Source organism: Amia ocellicauda, chromosome 3, assembly GCF_036373705.1.
Source record: "Amia ocellicauda isolate fAmiCal2 chromosome 3, fAmiCal2.hap1, whole genome shotgun sequence".
Classification (NCBI taxonomy): domain Eukaryota; kingdom Metazoa; phylum Chordata; class Actinopteri; order Amiiformes; family Amiidae; genus Amia; species Amia ocellicauda.
The window spans coordinates 35,865,578-35,890,163 of NC_089852.1; the positions used below are offsets into that span (position 1 = coordinate 35,865,578).

Consider the following 24,586-nt stretch of genomic DNA (forward strand, 5'->3'; position numbering starts at 1 on the left):
TATATATATATATATATATATATTAATCTACTGTATTTTTAATGAGTTTGTTTACTATGGACAGTTTCTGTCAGTTTTACAAAAATTGTCTTCTCAAAATGACTAGAAGAAGAAAAGTAAATCTATTATATGTAAGTTTTAGTTTAATTTGCCTATTCATTATTTTGAGTTATATCAAGGAAAGGAAAGCAGGAGAATAGGATATGCTGGTCAGCTCTGCCATCTTACTCTTATAATGTTACACACAATACACATCTGTTTTGTACTTTTTGAACCTAAGCATTAGATGCTGGTAATCCATGAAGAAGGAGATCACTGTGGCAAGGCAATATAAATCGTGCATGTTTGTGAGTCTCTGTGTGCATGTGTGTGTATTCATGCTGTTCCCTTTTACTCCATACTAAACCAGAAAGAATGTGTTACAGCTGGTGGCTGAATAAAATAGATATTTTTCCAATGGAAACAGTCTCACCGTGCTATGTATTATGACCAACAGCAGCATGTAATTAGTAACATCACATAATCATAAAGGATTCCAGGTTCCTATCATCTAAAGTAAAGAGCCAAGAGCAGTGGTGGAAAACTGAATTGTTTAAACGTCAAACAAGAAAGGTGATTTTCTCTGCAAAGGAAGTTTTCAGTCATTGCATAATCAAGCAGTAACAAAGGTCCTATCCTTTATTTATACATTTTGTTACATAAAGTAAAACCCAACACCAATGAGTGCCTTTAGAATGAAAGGAAGGGACTTTCTTTGAAAGCAGTACCAGGATGTGAATGTGTCCTGCAAAATGAATTGATATAACCATCACTGTTACTGTGATGTATGTTTATACACACATACAAAACACAATGAAACACAGCCAACCTTATATATCCAAAATATTGCACGTCAATCTGTAAAGTCAAAAATCAGCCTTTATATTTATATCATAGAGCCAAAGGTTTTGTTAATAGAATCTCTTCCAAAAACAGTGACTGTTTCTTAAAAGATGATTGCTTCTGTTGTTGTATTTGATATTTGGGATTCCTGAGTTGGATCCCAAGAGCTTAGGCCTTTCTGCAGACTTTTTGCGTTATCTATGGAGATTAAAAAAAAAAAAAAAAAAAAAAAAGTCTTCTGTGAATAATGATTTCAGCAATTAAGATATAGAAAACACAGTCTAAGCAGTTGTCTAACAGATGTCAAAGGCAGGTTGCATATCCCTCCGGATACATATAATCATTCTAATTCAAGGAGAATTTGCAAATATTTATTTTGCATATTTACTTGTAAACTTAGTAAATCTGTGAACGGCCTTTTTTTTTCTTTCTGAAGCACTTCTTCTACAGCGCACAGGACCGGGCGGCAGCGGAGGAGGCAGAGCCAGAGCACAGCCCCGCCGCTCGCTATTGGCCGGTGGGCGTCATTCAACTTTGCTCGGACTAAAGTTGCAAAGTAGTAGCGGCGCAGCACTGGGGCTTCTGTGTGGGGAGCCAGAGCGAAGGGGCAGCAGCCTGTATCTGTCATCATACCGCCTGAAAAGTGCCAGATCGCCCCATCACCACCCATGACATCCAGGGACTTTCGGCTCTTTTAACACCAGGAACATGCGAGTCCCGGCCGGCTGCAGCTGAAACAGGCGAGCAGAGACCGCGGTCCCGAACCGGAGAGCAGCATGAACGTCAGCACCGAGTCCCTCTCCGGCACCACCTCCTATCTGATCTGTAACAACTGTCAGAAAGTGATCAGGAAAAAGGTAGGTCATTGCTCAGGGTGCTCTGCGTCCCCCCGTTCAATATGGAGTTATATGACATACGAGTCCATGCAACTCCGTCTACGTCTGCGTTAACGGGATGCAGATTTGTGCAATGCTTACATTTGGCCATTTGCGATCACATGTATGTATTTTTCTATTGATTTCCACTATGTTCGCAGGTAGGATTTGTTTAAGGGAGAGTTCAAACCTGGACAGACAATTTGCTGCTCGCTCAGTGTGCTGTTTCAGTTGCATTAGTTACATTTTTGGCTGGATAAGCAGTAGTCTAGGACTCCTCTGCCTCAAATTACATCGTCCGGGGCGGATTACTGTGTAACACAGTTGAAACGGTTACAGTCTGCCTCTCGGATAAGAGCTGCCACTGTGTGACCCTGTGTGCCTGCCCTGAAGTGTGTCAGTCCGTCATTAACTGCCCTGAAGTGTGTCAGTCCGTCATTAAGCTGCCCTGAAGTGTGTCAGTCCGTCATTAACTGCCCTGAAGTGTGTCAGTCCGTCATTAAGCTGCCCTGAAGTGTGTCAGTCCGTCATTAACTGCCCTGAAGTGTGTCAGTCCGTCATTAAGCTGCCCTGAAGTGTGTCAGTCCGTCATTAACTGCCCTGAAGTGTGTCAGTCCGTCATTAAGCTGCCCTGAAGTGTGTCAGTCCGTCATTAACTGCCCTGAAGTGTGTCAGTCCGTCATTAAGCTGCCCTGAAGTGTGTCAGTCCGTCATTAACTGCCCTGAAGTGTGTCAGTCCGTCATTAAGCTGCCCTGAAGTGTGTCAGTCCGTCATTAACTGCCCTGAAGTGTGTCAGTCCGTCATTAACTGCCCTGAAGTGTGTCAGTCCGTCATTAACTGCCCTGAAGTGTGTCAGTCCGTCATTAAGCTGCCCTGAAGTGTGTCAGTCCGTCATTAAGTTGCACGGTTGTGTAGAGTTTAGTTCAGGTGAATTGAAACTGCTGAGCTTTGCTTACTTACAGGCCGGCCTCTCTGTCTGCACTAAGTCAGGAAAATTGCCCTGCACTGTTATTGCGAGTGTGCCTGGCTGGTTTTAGTCAAAAACTGCCTCTTAATATTTTATTCATTTGCTTTCTTTGAGTCTGGATGAGAGTTGGAGCGCTATGATCATCCTATCATGGGGGATACAATATAATAAACTTGTTTAGTTCAGATATTACCTAAAAACAGGATTGCTTTCCGTTGAAGAGGGCTTTAGCTGGAGTCAGATCATTGCTTTACTGGGACATGTTTCTTTTGTTCTTTGTGACAGTAATAACTGGCTGTGAATCCTCATGGTTTTAAAATAAACTGCAGATTTGTTCGTAATAAGTGGTTTAGGAGAGTGACTACCCTTCCCAGTATGTATCCATTATGTAGAGGTGATCCTTGTCATTGTGTCAACACTTTTGTCCATTCAACATGTGTAGGCAATATAGCCGAACTGTGATTGAAAAAAATAAGATATCGTGTATTGCATTGGTGGTTTCTTTGCAGTGTTTCTTCTGACACTGTTTTCCTTGGCTGTAATCATTGAATGAGGTGATATCTGCAGTACAAACAGAGCGTCAGTAATAATGACATTGTATATTCACCATGGCTCATAGGATTGGTCTAGGTTATATTTATCCATAAACAGTATGACAACAGTGTAGTCATTGTAGAAAATATAACAAATGCACTTCCCCTTTTGTCAAAGTTTTCTTCATAAGAAGTCCCTCAGAAGACACAGCACCTTTCTATAGAATATCTAGGCTAGCATTTAAGGAGTTGACATTTAAGTGGTGTATTTTAAGTCACTGCTTTAAACACAGAACAAAACACTGCTGATCTTTAATAACGAGATCTGTAAAGCTAAGATGTGTTGTGTAGTATGGGTGTAGTGACATAATGCTGTGTTAATTGCCTGCTGAAGAAAACCTTGATTCAAATGCAGTCTTCAAAGGTTGTTAATTAGTCCATTCCTCTATTCCCCCATTCTAAAATGATTACCTAACAAGGAAAGCTGTCATGGACTTTGGGAAATTGCTGATAAAATATATTTTTGTTGGTATTTAGGTTGTTGTTTTCCCTAGGAGATGTTGTGGTGTGAACCATGAATTATTGTGTTGTAAGCAAACACAAAGCTGCTTTGGCTACAGCCTTGCGAACATACTGTGGGTTGTGGACACTGGAAAGGATTGTGAATTTGAGAGCTAGTGCAGAATTAGCCATGGGGGACACAACAGTGCACTAAGGCAATGCCGTGCACATCTTTATTCTTACGGCAAAGGAATTTGTTGAAATCCTTAGAGTTGTTGTCTTAAATCCCCACATTGCAGCTCTATGTCCTGCGACTTACATCAGTCCTATAAATATACGCTTAGCAGATAGTAGTGATTTTCTAGTGCTGTAAGCTGACAGCAGTGACAAAATAAGTGCATTGGCAAATAAGTTTGCCATTTTAAAATGTTTGAGATGTTTGTCAGCCATCACAATGTACTGTAAGAACTGTTCCGTTGAACACAGGTGTTGTTGGCTGCACTGTATGAAACAAAACAGATGTTCAAATCTGCACGAGCAGCAGTTTGTATACAGTTGTGATTGAGTTATGGATGTCAATATGCAATAATGGGCATTTATTGTCTGAGTAGTTTGTAATAATGTTTGAACTCTTTCTTTGCATCTTTACAATCTTCTTCTTCTTCTTCTTCTTCTTTTTTAACCATCATCTGGTGTTTGTCTGTGGTGAGAGAGTTTTTGTAGCTCTGTAGGCTGCCTTTATGAGGTCATGTTTCTGCTTCCTAGCTTGTTAGCGAGTTTGTCCTGGCAGGGGAGAAGTCCCAGTCAAGTACTGAGGAAACATTCTTAAACAGCACTTCTGCACTGCTGTTGCAAAAAGGAAAGGGACTATGTGTGTATTTAATTTTATTGGATAATGGTTTCTGCCAATAAATAAATAATAATAAAATAATTATATATTATATAAAGAATTCCTGCATCTGTATAATACTGTGTGGAACTTATATGTTTGAGTGCCTGGCATCTCACAAAGCTTAAGCACTTTTCATAATGTACTGCACAGAAACATCTATGTAAAATAAGGCAGAAGAGTTGTTAAAGTGGATTCTCTGAGATTCTTCCACATTGATTAGATTACTTAGATAGTTTTAACTAAACAAGAGGGGTCAAGCATCCATTACTTGATGTTTTTAGTTGTTGTTTAAGACATGGAATCCTGTTTATCTTTTATGTTTGCTTAATTGCTCCAATGTTTTTATTATTATTATTATTATTATTATTATTATTATTATTATTATTATTATTATTATTATTAACCTGAATACTGATTTACAGAAGTGGCACCAATTAGGCCTCATCTTTGTTTTTGTGTGTTTATGTTTTAGTCTCATTTCCCTCTTCCTGAAGGAACGTTTAAAAATAGGTTCTTGGCTTTACAAAATAATTTTGAATTACAGGATAAACTGAAGGCAGCAAAGGTGTTGCAAAACTGGATTTATGTGGTGAGTTAAAATTAGATTTTCAATGAATGCATTGTAACTTCTGCACACAAGTTTAGACTTTGTAATTAAACAAAGTTGCACATATTAGAGATTTAGCTTGTACTTAAACCACTGCCTTTGGCACTGCAGTGTCCTGTAAATGAAGTTCTTGTAATCTTTCGATTTAGTTCACTTTCCAAAATAGAGAATTAAAATAAGCCACTGAAGGCAATGCTTATGGTTTCTCGCACCAGATTGAAAAATAAATAAAAGGAAGGAATTGGTATAGCTGTGGATTGAAAACTGGGATTGGTTTTTGTTTTCTTTTCTGAGGAGATTGCACAAAGTTTTTTTTGTTTTGTGTTATTTTCTCTCTCTTTGTAAAGCCACCATTGTTCGCATGTAATTCTTAAATTGACTGGCTGCCAAATCCGAGGGGAGGGGCTATAGTGCTGAATCGGCACTGTGAATCTCACTTCCCTTTTCAGGGGACCGGCAGCTCCACGGCTCTGCACAGCTACAGGAAAGCTTTTTTTTTTTTTTTAAAGTTCATGTTTATTTTTAATTGCTCAAAGATTTAGGCAGTGTGTGCCAGACAGTGGACCTTCAGCGCTTCTTGTCCCTTTGCTACTATGACAACCACTGTGATTTTTTTAAGTCACGGAGGGTTGAGGGCGCTGCTATAGCCAGGCACTGACTTGTGTGTCAGTAATATGTGTGGTTGACGTTATGCAAACTTGGATTGCTGGCTGCTCTGGTTAGCTCTTTCTCTTTGCTGTCAGCAATAGATCAATGTCATAAGAACATTTCAAAAGGGACCATTGGGGATTTCCATAATGAATGCTTGTATGTGTCATCTATCTTTGGGCAAAGGACAATCGATTTAATCACTGTTACTAAGCCGGGAAGAAACTGCATTTGGTAGCTATTGGAGGAGATTGAAATCGTCTGATTTATTTATTTAAAAAGGGAATCTTTCAGAAAGTGACTTTATCCTGCAGTGTTGTGAACCAGGGTTCGAGGCGCTAGCCAAAACACTGTCTTTCCTGGGGACTGTAGGGGCCTTCTGTCCCTTTATATTTATTAAAGTGACAGGCATTGATTTTGTTTTTGTTTTTAATGTAGCCAATAGCCTATATTTCATTTTGTTAGAATTTTTACTTGATGGAATGTATTTTTTTCTGTAATGTAAGAGTTCACATTTCTTTCAACATATTTCCAAAGTATTTTTGAACAACCTGTACATTTGTTCACATAGCACTGCATTGTATAGTATTCTTTTACTCTGTGTTTGTATTTTATGTAAGAGTGAGGGTACTGGAGCTTCACATGGTCAGTAAACTAATAGCAGTCACAATTTATTTTAAAGGTCAATCATGAGCTGTCTAGCCATAGTTACATCTAGTTTGACTTATCCTTCTCATCTCTTAGCACAGAAAGCAGTGTTTCAAGTCAATTAGCTAATTTCACAGGAAATTCTATTTGTTGAGGGTACTAAAGACCTGTTATATAAGCAGTTTTTATTTTTTTTAAAGTAAAATCACATTCCCACTCTTTACAGGGAGTTAAACATATTTATGTGTAGGCTGTTTGTGTGTATATTCTGTATTCTGACGCTGTTTGTGTTTTCAGTGTTGCCCTCAATAACAAGAGGTTTTTTGAATCCCAGCAGAGAGCTTGAATCCAGTTTAAACTCCTTTGAATGACGGCAAAGTCTGTAAAAGTATTGTGTGTTTCGACTAGAATGTATTTCTGAGGGCTGGTATTGTTTAGACACTGTAATGTGTGTGTTTTTGTGGTATTACAACATTCTTAACAACTTTGCTTTAAAAAACAGGGCCTTACAATTGTGTTTCATTCTGAGGAACTGTGCTCTGTGGTGTAATTTGGGCCTTTGCATAGAATCATCTTTTGGAAGTGGTGTGCTTGCTCTCACCAAGCTTGCCTTAATGAAAAACTTTATGACTTGTGACATTGTCATGTACTCTTGCAGAAACCAAAGGCATTATAATTGATAATACAGTGTTGGCTGACTGCCTCAGTAAGTACTGCACGGTATGACTGATTTGTGAAGAGAAGTCATTTTGTTTTTCCCAGGGTTATAATGGAATATCATAATCCATATTTAATGTACCCTTTATTACCTACTTTACTCTGCCACTTAATTCGCAAACTGCAATACAAGCACATACAAAAAAAATGCTCTCCAAATTTAATGAAAGGTAACTGCAGCAGTGCAAGACTGCAGTTGGATCATTGAAGCCCTCTCACCAGTGGGCACACAGTGAACTGTAGTGTTACCTAACCATGGTGCTTTAACTAACGATGTGCGCCAGTAAAGTCTGTTTATTAAAAGAGTGAAAGCTGGTCTCACCTGATTCAAGCATTAGATAAGTGCACAGATTTTAGCTGGAGGGTACCCTACTGCTTTACCAGGTTTATTTGGTGGGTTTGGCTGTACCCTGATATAAGAGGCAAGTTTATTGGGTCTGTTCAAGTCAATACAGGCTTTGAATATTAAATTGGCTAATTGGGTCCATTTAAGAGGAAGCAAGATTGTTCTTTTAGGTATTTTGAAGAAGCACAGAATTAGAAACTTTAAATTATTAAAATGAATAGCACAACAGACAATTGATTAGTGTGAATTTGATGAGGCTTGTTACTCATTGTACTCCTAGTTTCTGGGGAGAAGCTGTAAAAAATTACTGTACATTCCAGTACACTGTTGAATGAATGCAGCGACAGCATACCTCATATTATCACATTATAACTTTAAAAGGGTTGGTTGTTTTTAAGGTTACATCATTCACTTATTAAGAAGGAAATGCTTGTAAACATGGCCTAGTGTGGTTGCCTGTATATTTTAATATGGCCTAAAGTCTAGTATCAGAATAGGAAATTACTTTACTTTAATTTTGAATTCTTTCCACTGATTTAGCCTACAATTTGTTCTGGTTTCCTTTTTTAAATGGTACTTCTGAAGCAATAATGTTACATGTTTCATATGATAATCAGTGTAGGATTTAATACGTCAATTAAGGGATCAATCCAGATTTCTGTCTGAGGTAGTTCATTAGTTCACTGATTAAAATGGTTTTCAAATAATACCACAGCAGAAATAATCCATTCATAATTATTCTACCTCTGTTTTCTTTATAGATTTATTTAGGAAATAAAATAAATAATGAGTGTATGGCCGTTTTTTAATTGGAAACATATGCAAACCTGCTTTATGTAGTGTATTTTGGCTAAGACTTGCACTTATTAGCTGTGGTGCAATATTTAGTTATTTCTGTATTTATTTTTGGTTCATAGCAGCCCACTGATCTCAAGTTCCTGGATGGAGTCCATGTATTTTTAAGAGGTGTTATATGGGTGGGCAGAACCCTGTCTGTGTTACAAACTATGGCATTCATTTCAATTTCTAGGCTTCAGTTCTGTACGTAGTCAGGACTATTGACTATTGACCTTCGGTCGGTGGTTCTCTTTTGTTCAATGAGATGTTCGGGGATCATGTTGATTGCTGCTCCTCATGTGCAGGTGTTCAGCTGCTGAAAAAAAATATTTAATTTGAAGCTAAATGAATCATGATCCTAACAGTCTGGAGCACTGATGAACTCTCCAGCCACATCTGATCTGGACGTGTCAAGAAGATTAAACTGAAGAACAGTGGGTAACACACATTTATCCAAGTGTATTGGTTTTATTTTCAAGTACTTGTGATAGGATATGTCAATAATACAATTAAACAAACACTGACAACTAAATCTGTCTACTCCTCCACCCCCACCCTCCATAAATCAGATTTCCACCGCTGTCCTGCTGAACGTTGACTTGTCAAGCATTGTGTCATGTAGTCTGGGTATTTCCAAACGGGCAAATGATTGGAATAGTTTGATTTCCCGGGACACAGGTCACAAAATGGAAGAAATATTGTCTGATGGTTCAGAAGCGAATAGATTTAGGTTTTTGTCAGTGCATTCACACACGTTTCCAATCCTGGTGTGGCATGGCTTCCTATAGATCTCTTAACTTAAGACTACTGACTCTAGATACTGTCCCAAATGTTTTACTGCATCATAGATGTACACTTTTTATTTTTCTTCAAAGATTAGGTTGTTTTTTTCTACCCCTTGTATTTTTCTCTCATGGTTTCGAGAAAATCTTTTCAGCAGTATAACGACAATAACTCTGCTGGCTTTGTGGAGAGATGTATTTGTCTGAAGGGGTAGTAATGAATAATGCAATTTATAATCAACTTATTGTATCCCTTTTATTCACCGTCTCTTGGTTGGACTTGTAAGTGGTTATTGCTATGCACTACAGTAGCCTCTGCAGATCTGGTATTTTGCACTGGGCAGCTCCCATTGGGCAGAAAGCTGACTCCACTGTTGCACATGACTGGGCCCTGGGTTTTAGCCATGTTTGAATTCCAGCCAGGCAGAGACTGGCTGAAAGAGTCCAGAAATAACAATCCTTTGAAAACTTTAGCTTGAAGGGTGTGGGTTGTATGTGGGCAACCTGAAACTACCCCTTCCCCCAATACTGATAGAAGTAGTATGCTGTTTAACCTTATGTGTTGTATGGTATTGCATTACCCACCCGAGGTTTGTCGTGTCTTTTTGTGCGTTTTAAAAATGATGTTTCTGTGAGCTGCCAACTTGAAATAGGAATAATAGAATTGGTATAGTTAATTGGTCAGTGAGTGTTGTCATCTGGAGAATCACTGTCCTTTTTTTCTGCACGTTGTTTCCTCTTGTGGTTTGTGTGTTGTGGTAAAAAGTAAAACGTGCTCTGTACTGCACCACAGGGAAATGTCTTTTTGTTTTTCTACTTCTGTGACACAATCTAGGATCTGGCAAGCAGAAAGTGCAGTATAAACACAGCAACTCAATACAAACAAAGCCAGGGTTGTTTTTTTAAGGTTGGTGCAGCATTTCAAAATCCATGGAAGTCACTTGTTTTCAGGTTGGTCAATACATAGGGTGGTCTTTGCCCTTAAGTAGCACACCATATATTGTACACAGGAGGGGGTCGATTTGTTAAGTCATTGTATTCACCCTGACTCCAAATCAACCCCTCTGTCTCATTTATCACTAGATAAAACTGATGGCTTAGTATTTTTTATCCACTCCGAGAGCTCAGTCTTGGTTGATTAGCTCTGTCCTTGAAGTTTCAGCATGTTATTAACCCCCCTCCCACAAAAAAAAAGAAAAAACGGTGTTCATAAATGCTGAAGGAGCTCTGTTTAAACACAGGTGTACAGCGTTGTGAATGGAGGTTTGTCTCCTGGAAGACCGTGTCTCTAGTGAAAGAGGTCTCTAGTTTGCGGGACAGGTTACAGATCCTCAGTCTGGAGCTGCAACATGAAACCTTTTTATATCTGAAGGAATTTAATCTCAAGCTGTAAATCAAACCAGGCAACAAATGTGGCCTTGCCTTGTAGCTGGCAAGTAGCGTTTCTTCAGCACATAAACATTTTCAGGACACAGAATGAATGTAGTGCTGTTTGTTTAAGTTAGGAGGTGGTGGGTTGGAGGGCTGGGGGGTTGTGAGGGTTAGCCAGCTGAAGAAAAGCATTTCCCCATTTGCGTAGGTTTTTGAAAGAACCTTTTTTACATGTTTTTTTTTTTAGGGGAGAGAGAGTGTGGAGATGGGGGAAGTCCATTAAAATTATATAAATAGTCTAATAGACTTGTCTTGTTGGTGGTTTGTCTACTTAAAGCAGGGAAATAGCAAATGAAGCTGTGGTGCTTGGAAAATACTGTGTTTCATGGTTGTTTTTTCTTCTTTTTATTTTTTTACCCCCCAGTAAAAGTGTGTCTGTAAGTGGACTGTGTGTTACACAAACATGTAGAAAAGCTTGTAAGAAGCCATTAACCTCAGGATTTTTTCCCTAAATGCATTGCTGTCTGAACTGCTTCTTAGTAAGGGGCCAAGAATGGGGGGCTTCTCAAGTGGTCAAATTACAGTTAGATGCTTTCCTCTTTCAGGACTGCTTGAGTTAACTGTCAAGTCTATCTTTTTGTCTGTTTTTCTTCTAAGAGTAAGGGGTATTTAAAGGCCTTTCAAATCCTTTCAAAACTCCATTAATCGATTGTGGAAACATTTTAGACACAAAATGTTGCCCAGTGAGAATTTTCCCCGTTCCTGATTTTGAAACCAGAGAGAAAGTTAAACATTAATAAATACACCAAAAAGTATAGAAAGTTTAGAGTATAGAAAATTATAGAAGTACTCTAAATAAAGTACTCTAAAAAAATGCAAATGAAGGATGCTTTTGTGGGATGATGTGATAAAGAATTAACTAAAAAACATCTTTATGCTTTTGAGAAACCAATCAAATGAAGGTTCAATTTAAAATGCAGGGCTTCATCCATCCATCCATCCATCCATCTTTGAAACCGCTTATCCTGGTGAAGGTCGCGGGGAAGCCGGAGCTGATCCCCGGCAGGCATAGGGTGCAAGGCAGGAACACACCCAGACAGACAGACACACACACACACACACACACAGGGAATTTAGTGAGACCAATATGCAGGGCTTTATTTCTCCATTTCATATTAGGTCTGTATTAATGTTTTGCTAATATGCTCTTAGCGGTGTAAAACAACAGGATTGTGGTATTGTGTTATTTTATCTGCCCCTTTATTACTGCCAGCCAGTGTTCATATTGTGTTTAACAAGTAAAGTAAGCCTTTACAATTGTAGCTTGATTGTTTCCAGACTTGTGCAGTTCTGGGTGAGGGGCTACAGGCAGTAATTTGAAAGGCGTGTTGTAATATTCTGCAGCTCTATAAAGCAAACCAGCTGTCTGCTGAAGTTGGGTTTAGGCACTTCTTATTTAATCATATAAGTCAACTATCTGAGTCAGTAAGGTATAATTCATAATTTCCCTCTAATTCCCCCTTCTTCCTCAGAGGGAGTCTTGATTTCAGCATTAGACGTTTGCACAGCACTGAGCTATAGTTCCTGTTCATAGGTGGACTCTGTTTCTAGATTTCTAGATTTAATTATACTTTCATATATTGAAATTGAATAATCATACTGAGATTACAGACACATTTCTGGAAGTCTGTGATGTATGGTTATTGGGAGTACGGATTTATTTTATCAAAGAAGGAAAGGAAATAAGATTGAACTTCATTTTATTCATTCAGCTAGGAAATCAAAATCCCCTGAAAGCCAGAACTGTTTCCCGGTTTTCATTCACCTAATTGACCAGTATGCCAGTATTTTACAGCCAGTTTCCTTGTGGATTAAACCAATTAAGCCCTAAAGCCCGATCCAAAGCATACAAGATTGACAATCCTGTTATAAAATCAGCATAACCATGTAATAATATAAGATAAGGTTGAGAGAGTGTAGTTAATTCTAATAAAAAACAAATGATATGTTTTAACACAAATGCCCCGGTCTTCCTGTGACTGTTCCTGTACTGGGTATATTTACACAGGAACCTCCACAGGACTCAAGCCTGAGAAAACTTCCATGTTTCCACCCTTTCCATTCTGCTCCCATAGAGATACAGGCCTGCCAAAAGAACAGCCGCAGATTGAGAGACTATGCAATTCAATTGGGACAAAAGCCACCTGTGGAGACATTTTTTTAATTATTCTTCAAAAGGATGGTATTCTCAATCTTTTGATTCTGCTATTTATAAAATGTTTCTTATAAAGTGGAGCAACACCTATGCTGAAAAAATATGGTTAATCAGTGTATTTGGAGACTAGATGTAAATGCTGATTTATTCATCCACAGGAGACGTGTGTACTGACTGGGAACGGGGTGTTTTTCTCACACAGTCTTGCCACTTCACACAAGCTGTACACCTGACCTCCCTCTGCTCTCTACAGTGTGTGAGGCAGCAATTAAAGTTCTGCCCCCTGCTACAAGGACACAAGACCACAAGGGTGGAGTGACTGAGTGAGGCAAAGGGAAAGAATTGCTGTAATTTTCCGTCTGCTTGTCTCGACTTCCTATTGCTCAAATTGTTCCAGCTTGGCTTTGTGCTGATTTGCAGACCTATCCACCTGAGCCTCACATGTACGGTGGCTAGAGCACCTGGAGCAGAGATACAATAATGCCAGCTTTATAGAGGGTGACACCAGCTTTGCCAAGTTTAAGGTCAAACGTTGTTGAGCCATCGCTTCTCCCTTTTTTGTCCTGTGTTCAGTTGTGCAATTGCACTTGGCTCACATTCTGCATGGACAAATATACTGTCATGGAATAAATTTACTCCTTTTTCTTATGTTTGCACTTGGATACTTGCATTGAAGTTGTGAATCTGCCATAAAATTGAAATGAACAAGTAGTCAATTAAGTCTATTAATGACCAAAGATACGATTTTCATGAAATACCCTTAACATTTATGTAAGCATGTTTTCATATCCTATCTTTAACTGTGGGTGCCATTGTAAGTTTATCAAGGGAAATAATTAACCAAGTGAATGAAAAAAATGGTTTTATCTTTGGCTTCCTTTGGCTTTTACCTACACTTGGCCAAGGCATAATATAGAGAACGTTACTTGTATCTATTTGTAAAACAACCTTGAGCAATGAACACCATCTTTTCTTTACTCTGGTCCCTTTCAGCTCTCAGATTGGTGTATTCTGTGAGTTAATGTTAAGACGCACATCGTGTGCTTATTTGAGCAGCTGTGGGGGGAGGGGTTGGGGTGGTGCTTTGGGGGGGGGGGCTGGGTCGCTGGGCGGATAGACTTCAGTCTATAACAGATTCGAAATTATACCCGGCCAGAACAGCAGGGGATTTCATAGTGCTCAAGGCTTTATTGAAAGAGTGAACAATGACCACTGCCAAAGTCAATAGAGACACCGTAGAAATAAACACTAACACAGTTTATTTCACAGTTTAGAAATTTTGCTTTAAAGCCAAATCTAAAACTACTTGAAAAATATGAAATGCCAAAAGAACGTGACATTTTGATTGATTTATAAATTTTTAAATGATTTATGAATCATTTTCCAACTTTTGTCCTTTTCTGGAACCAAATCTGTTTTTTTTTCCCAATAAAAAAAATCATGAAAATCTATATAGAAGTGTGTGCAACAACTGTGTTTTTTCCATTTACAATCACAGTATTATTTTTATTCAACCTTTATCTGAAAGAGGTATTTAATTATTTCTTGTGAACAGTCTATCTTGTCTATATTCTTACCATAATAAGACATATTACATATATTGTAATATGTAATATTGTAAAAAGTATTTTTTTATTTGCCATTACATGAATACATAAACATTACATAAGACATAAAGTGCATGTACCTGTAGCCCATAACTGGCATCAACAATGATCTAAATCCCGTCTTGTACAGTTTGATTGATGCTGCCCTGCAGTAAATTAAGCCTGGGTCTTGTTTGTCACAATCATGGAAAAAACAAATAATTGATTGAAGAGCTTGAGCAGTCTTTAAAACTTTCCAGAGCAAATAAGGGGGAAACAATAATATAAATAAATACATCTAAGAACACTGTGTACAGGCTTTAGTTGTTGCCTGTTAAGTAATGATACAAATCTTTTTTTTAACAAAATAATCTTCAATATAGTCTTAGCAGTTGCTCTTAATGAATGAATGACGTACTTACAAAAAGCTCTCCCAAAACATAATTCGCTACACAATATATGATTTAAAAAATGTTGATCATGTTTTTTGCGAATGTAAATTAAAGCACAAGAGCATCAGAATGTGAAGCTTTTCAAAAACGTATGAAGGTAACCTGATAAAACAAATCTGTGGTGAATGCATTTTCTGTCACCCAACATTCTTACTTCTATGTTGTCTTACATGGTCCCTAAATGTATAACCTGCACAACAGGCTGTTTTTGTGTAGAATATGCCCTCCTTTGTCCGCCACAAAAAGAAATGAACTGAAAAGCCAAATCTGCACAGTCCCAGTTAAAAAGGGAAATCATACCTTTCAGAATCACAATGCAAACAACAATTTACAAAAGGCTGCATGCAATATACAAAAGCATAACATCTTTGCACCATCAATAGCAACCAATTTCTTTGTCATTGCAATAGTCCATTTATAAAAGCAGCATAATTGTGTTTGAGCACAGTGAATGGAGTTTACATTTCTAGAGAAAGAGGACAACCTGGAAGGTTTCGTTAATAACAAGTATTTATTTACAGTTCTTCATCATACCTCATAATTTTCGGTTTCAGATAGAGCTTCATCTTGAAAGATCAAAATTATTGTGAAATACCTGCCACCTTTTGATGTGTTCTGGATTTAATTAAATCAAGACTGCTCCAAAATATGATTTCCATTTGGATTTTAATGTGGAAAAAATTCGATAGCAACCAGATAATAAACTTTGCGGTCTTTTCTTCAACAGGAAAAAGAAATGCAAGTCCCACGACCCTTGACCAGCGGCCCCAGCGCCTTCATCCCAGAGAATGAGGTAAGCCGCTGCTTTTGTTGTGTTTGATGAGATTCATAAATTCACACCCTAGTGACCAAAACATCTGTCTGAAGTTCAGCATTCTTCTCTTGGTGATATTCAGTTGTGAGTATATATTCCCAAGAGATGAAAAAAGACCAAGACGACGACCACATAAAAGAATGGAAGATGGAATAAATAAGCTTTGCAGGTGTAACATGGAAAAGGGAAGCTATAGATCAAAGCAAGTGGAAACATCTTGGGTGGCCTTCATCCAGCAGTGGATCTTACCCTCATGAAAGTATTTCCTGCTAAATTTACCATAGGATGTCTGTACTTTTAACACGTGCCATTGTTTTACAGTGGCTTCCTGTGGTTTTAACATGTATCGCTGTGCTTTACCACTCTGGACCATGGGAATACTCTAATTTACCATCATAAAGCATAATAATGACACTGGCAAGCCCTGACTCTGGCCTGTGGCCTTGTTGACCTCTCCTTCCCTCTTAGATCTTGGAAGCGACGCCTGTGGACTCTCACACCCACCTGCTGCTGGTGGAGGAGTACTCCACGTCTGGGCGCCTGGACAACCTCTCACAGGTGATGGGCCTCCACCCTCAATACCTGGAGGCTTTCATGCACAGTCAGTTCTACATGCTGAGAATGGACGGCCCACTGCCGCAGCACTACCGACACTACATTGCCATCATGGTGAGCGTCTGCTACATGAGGTGCAGCATTGTCCAGCACAGTGTCTGATCGTTTATATAGAATGTGTTTTATATAGGAAGTGTGAGGGTTTGAAATATAATAGACAACTCCTGGCAAAACACCTCTCCAGTGGCTTCCTCTTGTCGGGAGCGACTTCCTGACCTTCGTCTCTTGATTTCGCAGGCTGCAGCCAGACACCAGTGCTCCTTCCTGGTCAACCTACATGTTCAGGAGTTCTTCCAGATTGGCGGATGCAGGGAGTGGCTCAAAGGACTAGCTTACATCCCTCAGAAGCTGAGGAACCTGAATGAGATCAACAAAATTCTGGCCCACCGACCCTGGCTCATCACCAAGGAGCACATACAGGTACAGGTGCCCAGAAAAAAGGAGCCGAGCCGGGATGGTTGGTCTCAGGGACAGTTCTGTAGGCGCCGTGGGCTGGAAACGCAGAACGGCTTAGTGATTAGGGGGCTCGCTGATCTCGCTCGCAGTCCAGTCATCAATAATCTGAGATGTGATTAAAGCCTGGATTCCTGCCGGAGCCTGGAGTCCATCTGCTTCAATAATTATTTGGAAAGCAGGTGAAGGGAGGCAGGCAGTTCTGGCTGATTGGTGGGGAACTACTGGCTCATGGTCAGGATATGATTATGTGCTGGCAAGGAAAATATTTTTCATAAAGGGTACTCTAGATTCACAAGGGGAATATATTTTGGCACCTCACTCAAGAGACTTTTGAAATGGCCTTTTACTCTTTGATTTTGTTTTTCCTTTTTCCTGCCCTTGTCAGTATAATGACATACTGTGCTGTGTATGAACAATTATTTCAAGTAATGTACACACTTATCTACTATAATGCACCACACTCATCCTTCTCTCCATGGTTCACCAAAACAGCTCATATTTAAGATCAAAGTCTTCCAATAAGCAATTACTGGGGTTCGTAAAAATAGGGCATTTTACATGACCATTTCAATTGTTTAAGTAAAGTCCCTGTGTGTTGTCACCTGAATCATTTTAGAACCTACAGGTTTTTATTATAATAATAAAAATGTACAGTCTGCAGTATCCTGTTTTGAACTTTCTAAACACAAAGCTTCTAAACATCTTTTGGTAGAGCTGGAACTACTTTACATGAACAAAAAGAAACAAAGAAAAGGCAGCAATTTAAAGGTCCTGCCCGTGCAGTTCTCCTTTTGTCTACATTTCGAGTGAATGGACGGCTCTGAGGCCTGGGAATTTCAGGGCCTCCTTTCTCTGCCAACAGAATCTGGTGAAGACTGGGGAGAACAGCTGGTCCCTGGCAGAGCTGGTCCACGCCGTGGTTCTGCTGGCACACTTCCACGCCCTGGCCAGCTTTGTGTTTGGCAGCGGCATCAACCCAGAGGTGGACAGCAACACCACCGACAACTTCCAGCAAACGTCGGTCAACAACATTTGTGTGTGTGACCTGACCAATGACAACAACCTGGAGGACAACACTTTGAGCAGCACCAGTCCTGGGGTGAGAGGCCGAGATCCACATTCTTAAAACATAGGCTATATTGTCACATAGGCCATGTTGCTCTAGACTTCAATAGAGCTGTACTCCACTCCTGGCACACTCAATAAGAAATAAAGAGCTGCTATAAAAATAGCCACGTCTCTAAGCTGTTGGTGGGATTTCTTGTATTTCAGACAATGGACTCTGTTAGCGAACTGGAGGCTTTGATGGAGAGAATGAAGAGGCTGCAGGAGGAGAGGGAGGAAGAGGAGGCGTCGCAGGAGGAAATGGCCACACGCTTCGAGAAGGAGAAAAAGGAGAGCCTCCTGGTGGGCTCAGGAGGTAGGGCTGATGTAGTCCTCTATACCCACACCTCACTTCACCTCACCAAACACAACCAAAACCAAGAATAGGAGGAAGCTGCAGTCATTTATCAGGACCTTAATGAACTGTTGTTCCTGAAATGGGAATGATTAGACTGCCATCACGAGTCTTCAGTGTGAATAAAGCACTGATGTGATTACAGATGACTTAGGGTAGCAAGTAGGAGCCGTATGCCTCGTAGAGCTTTATTACGCAAGGCAGAAGTTACTTGATTAGATCAGCTTTTGATTTCAAAGAACCAGCCTGAAAATGTTCTAGGAAAGTCCGTGGCCAGTTCCGTCAGGACAGGATGAGGAGACATCCGCCCCACCTGGGAAAGTGATTAAAAGGAAATGGTCCAACAATTTATTTTTTCGGCTTTATTTCCTTTTGTTTTATCAAGACATTAAGGTGGCGATTGTCAGACAGCAAACAGAATGCAAATACTAGTGGCTTAACACAAGCTGGAAATGCAATCCAAACACGGCAGTTACTTAGCATCCCTGCAGTGGGGAATTGCTAAATCTGCACAGGCCTTTATCGGTAACCTGTCCCCGGCTCCCTCTGAGTGAGGCAGGTGGGCGGATGGGATTGTGTAACAGTGCTTTAGTGGATGTGATTACACACAATGTGACTGACTCTAGTCTATCTTATCACTATTTGGCCGTGTTCCCAGGTGTCTTCATTCAAAAGGGGGGTGGAGGGGGGACAAAAAATTGTATCCATATGGCCTTAACATACTGTGGAACTACAGCTAGTGAGGATCTCTTGTAAAGCATGCCTTTCTTTAGATGACGTATTATTATAAACAATAGATTAAGAGATTTATTTTTGTTTTGCTTAAATTGCTACATTTGCACAATCCTTCCACTTTTAAAAATAACTTAAGATGGGAAAATCTGAACTATGATATGATTGAACTTCTGCTCAATCTTTCTGCTTACATAATATATTTATAACTCCTAATAGCTTTTGAAGATGAGGTGGTGCCCACATCCAAAGTCTCGCGCTTCATGGAAGACCCTACCTTTGGGTACCAGGACTTTGCTAGACATGGAGAAGATAACCTGCCAACGTTCAGAGCTCAGGTACTTCAGTCTCTCAGAATCAAAGATGAAGTTGAACTCCTACAATATCTCAAATCAACAATGAATCCCCACTCATTTGCATAAAGAATTGGCAAAATGATCCAAATTACTTATTTGGTTATTCTGGCTTGTGGTAGAGTCCCTGGCATTTGATTAGCATCCTACCTTAGGCTCATCTACAGAGCTGGTCTCATATCTGGCTGGTGTTTCTTGGTTCTGACAGGACTACACGTGGGAGGACCACGGATTCTCTCTGATCAACCGGCTGTACTCCGACATCGGCCCCATGCTGGATGAGAAGTTCCGCACCGTCTACAACCTGACGTACTACAACATGGCCAGTCACGAGGACGTGGACACCACCATGCTGCGCCGCGCGCTCTTCAACTATGTCCATTGCATGTACGGCATCAGGTGAGCAATCAATAACTTTACGGTCCATGATTCGCCCAACATCAACAGGCAATGTGCACAAACCACCTTTTGCTAACAGAGCTGGGAAAACAAAATAGCTTATGTAACCACGTACGAATTGCATGATTCCCTTGAAGTAATGGCAGGTATCTTTTTTTATTATTGAAGTATTTTCTGTACTTTTCAAGTGAACCAGCTGCTTACTGTAGAGAAAGTCCTGTGTTTGGTACTGAGAAACCATTTTATTTGGTGTGACTGCAGTTGTTTGTCTATACATTTGACGACTTCCTGTTTTCAGATACGACGACTACGACTATGGGGAAGTGAATCAGCTGCTGGAGCGCAGTCTGAAGGTTTACATCAAGACAGTGACCTGCTACCCTGAGAGGACCACGCGCCGCATGTATGACAGCTACTGGCGGCAGTTCCGGCACTCCGAGAAGGTGAGGACAACATTCGGGAGATGCAAACTCTTTCCAAAGGCAGAGACAGCCAGTTCCGTTAGGGCGGAAAAGGCTTTTTACGCAGTTCAGAGCCTGTTCATGAAATCACAGTTCAATCCATACCAAACAATTTAAAACAACCACAATAAACATTGATCCATCAAAGTTTGTGTCCACTTGACGGCTGCAGATGTTCTTGGGTATTGACAGAATTTTACATGAATGAACATAAGAATCTTTGGTAGGCGATTTCACCTTGACATGGGACCTTTTGGCTTCTAGAAGTAGTTGATGTTTTACAGCAGTTGTGTTGTTTTTCATCAGGAGAGGGAAATGCAAGATATGAATTGGAATTCGTTGTGTAAACAGTCCCGTGTTTTGCTCTCTAGGTACATGTCAATCTGCTTCTCATGGAGGCCCGAATGCAGGCAGAGCTTCTATATGCACTGCGCGCCATCACCCGCTACATGACCTGAGGCTGCTCTGGGCCCTCGGAGGGATAGACACCTTCCCCCTGGCTGTGTCCATAGCCTGAGCTGGTTGTCCTGCTTTGAAGGATCTTGAGACGAGTCTTGAAACCTGGCACAACTCAGACATGTCGTGCCGTGCATCACATGACAATATGTTTTATATATATATCTTTTTTTTTTTTTTAAGTGCAATGTGTGTTTCCTCTCCACGAAGCACAACACTGAGTAGCAAGCTCTAAAATTATCTTCCAGTTTCTCCAAGAAACTGTAAACATGTTTCTTACTCAGTGACTTTTCAACTTCTTTAAAAAAATCTAACAAAAGAGCAAGTGAAACTAGCTTTAAAGAGAAAGACCTGATTCAGCATAAATAATTTCTTTTTTGTGGAGACTGAGGATGAGATCGGAGTTTATTCTTTTAAAGACTGGTTGATTTGAAGGGGTGGTGATTTTTATGTAGCCTCTTTTAAAATGTGAATTTCATGAAAAAAAGCTAAATTTCTACTTAAGTATTATTATGTTCTCTTTGCACGATTTTACCATGTTTCTTAAAAGGCCTGCCCAATGGCCCAGACATTACCCTTGTTTCTGTGACAACAAAAATCACTACATGAACATTTATATTTCCATTTACAGAAAAACTAAAAAAACCCTATTGTATATTGTATATCCTTGTTCTTCAAATGAGAGAACAGACCTGGAAAACATAGTCTATAGTGTGGTTCAGCTGTTAAAATGTTCAAAGTGGCAGTGAATTACCCCCATGGCCATATTAACACCATATTGCCTTTTATTAACCATGGTAGTTGCTGTGGTTACTTTTTAAAAATTAAATACATTTTAGAGAATGTTTCTCCGCTTTCCTTTTCAGAATCTAAATGTTGATCCTTAAGAGGTATAATTAGTTAAAATGCACAGTGTTAACAGAAAAGGAAATATCTCTTTGTAGGATGTTACAATCTGACAGGGCCTTTGTATAACTTCAACTTTTTTTTCCCAAAGCAAATAAGCTCGAAGACTAGAGAATATGGAGCAAAAACATATTTGTTTAGATGAAAACGTAAGCGCCTCCATTTTCTTCTTGTGACATCAGTGCGCAATGATAAGTGCAATATCCAGTGGTTAGAAAATATAAGAGGATGACTATTCATTCATTTTTGTAACTTGCTTTTGTAACACACTGACTCCGTTTTTTTTTATTATTATTATTTTTTACACACACATCATATATATTTTATGTATCATTTGTCAAATCCCTAGTTTGGATCTTGTATTATGCTTTATTTTGCATCACATTTAAAGAACTTCAGTTTCTTGGATTTTGTGAGCTCTTTAAAACCATATGAACAGGAAATGAATTCTGCAGTGGCTGCAGTCCATGGTACTTAGATGAATTAATCTATCAGAGTTTGAGAAGATTATGCAATTCTTCAGTGAAAATACTGCTTGTTTATCTAGTCCCCCTGTTATTATTTGTTGTGTGTGTATTTGTCATGCTTAGGTTATATTAACTCAAATGATCTTCTAATGGAATTGAAAGATCCAGTCTCATAGTGATTATCTAATTGGTTGGGGAAGATAAGGCCATCTCCCCTTTTGCAAGTGCAACTGGGTTTGGAAAGCATGAATCAAATTTGCTTAAGCTCTGCAAAAATCCTGTGTCTTTACAGTGTAATGCTGCAGCTATAGAGTAGGTGTACTGTAAAGAGATCAGTCCCTTGACAACAAACATTTACAACTTTTCTCTCCCCATGTGTAATAATGCATCATCCTGTTATTCTGGAAGAACCTGAAACATTTTGAAAGATGTGGGATTCAGACTTGAAATGTTCCTTTACTTTTGCTTTGCTGGACTTGTCACGATGTAATGAATGTATATATTTCTATTGAAAACTAAGAAAGGTTTGCTAATGAATCCAATGTACACCTTTTATTCATTTTTTTGGTTCTTTACTTTTTCTTTCCCCTAGATGACTATTTTATAATACGTCATAAAATGACAGCTCATAATACATATTGTATCTTATTTCCTGTGATTTTTGTAGGGGCCCTCTTTCTTAATTCTGTCAGTATTACTAAAATAATCAGTAACGCTCAGTTTTATAATGTGTATATACCAGTGAATTTACAGAACTGTGATGTTATATTTTCCAGTCGTGTGCTTTGTTACTGTACCAGTTTATGTAGAGGAACATTGTGTGAGTGTATGTGTGTGCGTTTTTTATTTTTTCCCAGTGAATTTGAGATGACAATCGGGTCACCTATTTCAGCCAGAAGAAACTTTTCAGAACTCTAATAAGCTACTTACCCTCTGATTTTTTTTTTGTCTAGTTTTTTCCAATATATACTCTTTTTTAACATTGCTAGAACTAAGACGAAAATACTTAATATCTAGTAAGCATGATGCCTCATCATCTACAACTCTGGTGTAAAACAGAGCCAGTTTGGGCCTGGCCAGGACTCCCAAACCCAGAGAACCTGAAACAAGCAAATCTGTACGAAAAGCACCAACCCTCACAAAACCTGTACAATACTTCTGATAAGAACTTTATTACAGGCCTGGATCACACAAGGGCCTTGGCCGTTAGAGGGGGAATATTGGTGCCACCAGTCACCATCATTTTAAATTACTGTGTTATAGCTGCATGGAAGTTTTCTGCATGGATGTTTTCTGCTTTATTTTACACCAATTTACTGTACCACACTGTGTGAAAATACACTAGATTGTTTGATTCAGTGTAGTTTTACACAGTCTAGATCTATTTATAAGGGTTGTATGAGAATTTTAAATGGTGGTATTATCATAGTCTAGTGTACTGACCCCTGGTGAAAATAACATGTAAATGTAGTGAAAAGAAAGCATACTGGTTTCAGCTGTACAAGGAAATGCATTGATTGCTTGGATTTCTTGGGTTGAAAGTGTAGCTAGTGAATGATGAAACAGTTAAATCTCCAGTTCTCCAGTGTCGAAGTCCAAGCAGAGGTGAAATTTGAATTGGCAATTTCAAAATCTGAGGTGAGATTCAGTGGGGTCTTCTTGACTATAAAGAATGAATCCGTAATGTCTGTGGTGCTTTATGAACAAGTGATGCTTTTTGCACAGATATTGAAAGTTTCTCTGTAAAGTCCAAATTACACCAGTGGTTGCAGAGTTTCCTAATCAGTGACTTGTTCGGCTTTAATGTTTGTTGTTTTTGTTGTTATTGTTAAACAGAAACAGTTGTACAAAAAAAAAAAAAGGTTTCTAATTTTTGCAATAGTTTTAATACTTTTAACTGTTTATACAGCAGGCTTTGATTATCTGCTTTATTTAGAGCCTTTGGCGGTTCAGAGCAGCACAAAAATAAAGAAGAAAACGAATGTCAAAAGCATTGCATATTGTTGCAGCTGTGTATCCTAGACAACGGAATGCCTTATGTGAGATATACCATGGAGAGACTCTGTACTGGCATCTTTGCGCTCGATAGGCCTTTATTCAAACAAAGTGATAGCACTGATTTAGTGGTTTTGTATAAAAACATATTACATAAAGAGGTGTGATATAATCTTTTATAATACTGTGTTCATACTATGATGAAGGGCCCTGTGTTTTGCATGACTGAAATTCAGTTAAGTCATGACAAATGCAGGGCTCTGGCAGTCATATCTTGGAATCACCCAAAACAGACATTGGAGCTCCAACACAGTCCGAATGGCAGTGCTATCGGTCTCGTTTTAATCCAGGCCGTGGTAAATTGAAGCTGTGATAAAAGATGTACACAATATCTTATAACTCCTTGTGTGTATTACTCTGGTAACTCTTCAGTGAGTTAATCTGCACTTTTTATTTTTCCATGAGGTTTTTCCTTTTTTTTGTATTCCTAGGTACGGAACAATGGGGTTTGCTTGTAAAACTATTATCACATTTATATGAGCGGGATATTATTTTACAGTTGCTTCTAGAAACATTTAAGAATCTCATTGTTTCAATAAAGCTCTTAAAACAA

The 24,586-nt window shown here is 39.1% G+C and overlaps 1 protein-coding gene across 1 annotated transcript; it reads left to right on the forward strand.

Moving 5' to 3' along the window:
• Positions 1-1,437: 1,437 nt before the first annotated feature.
• Positions 1,438-24,586, forward strand: LOC136746624 (sestrin-3). The gene is made up of 10 exons (XM_066699240.1): positions 1,438-1,739; positions 15,588-15,653; positions 16,143-16,343; positions 16,527-16,709; positions 17,608-17,844; positions 18,018-18,165; positions 19,156-19,274; positions 19,498-19,688; positions 19,987-20,131; positions 20,521-24,586. The coding sequence occupies exons 1-10, from the start codon at positions 1,659-1,661 to the stop codon at positions 20,605-20,607; spliced, it is 1,458 nt and encodes a 485-aa protein (XP_066555337.1). The 5' UTR covers positions 1,438-1,658; the 3' UTR covers positions 20,608-24,586.

What these genes read in the sequence shown, in the direction of transcription:
- LOC136746624 (XM_066699240.1), top strand. Translation starts at nt 1,659, where the DNA reads ATGAACGTCAGCACCGAGTCCCTCTCCGGCACCACCTCCTATCTGATC. An exon ending in TGAGCAGCACCAGTCCTGGG is followed by an intron (nt 17,845 to 18,017) that starts GTGAGAGGCCGA and finishes CTTGTATTTCAG; the next exon opens with ACAATGGACTCTGTTAGCGA. An exon ending in AGTTCCGGCACTCCGAGAAG is followed by an intron (nt 20,132 to 20,520) that starts GTGAGGACAACA and finishes TTTGCTCTCTAG; the next exon opens with GTACATGTCAATCTGCTTCT.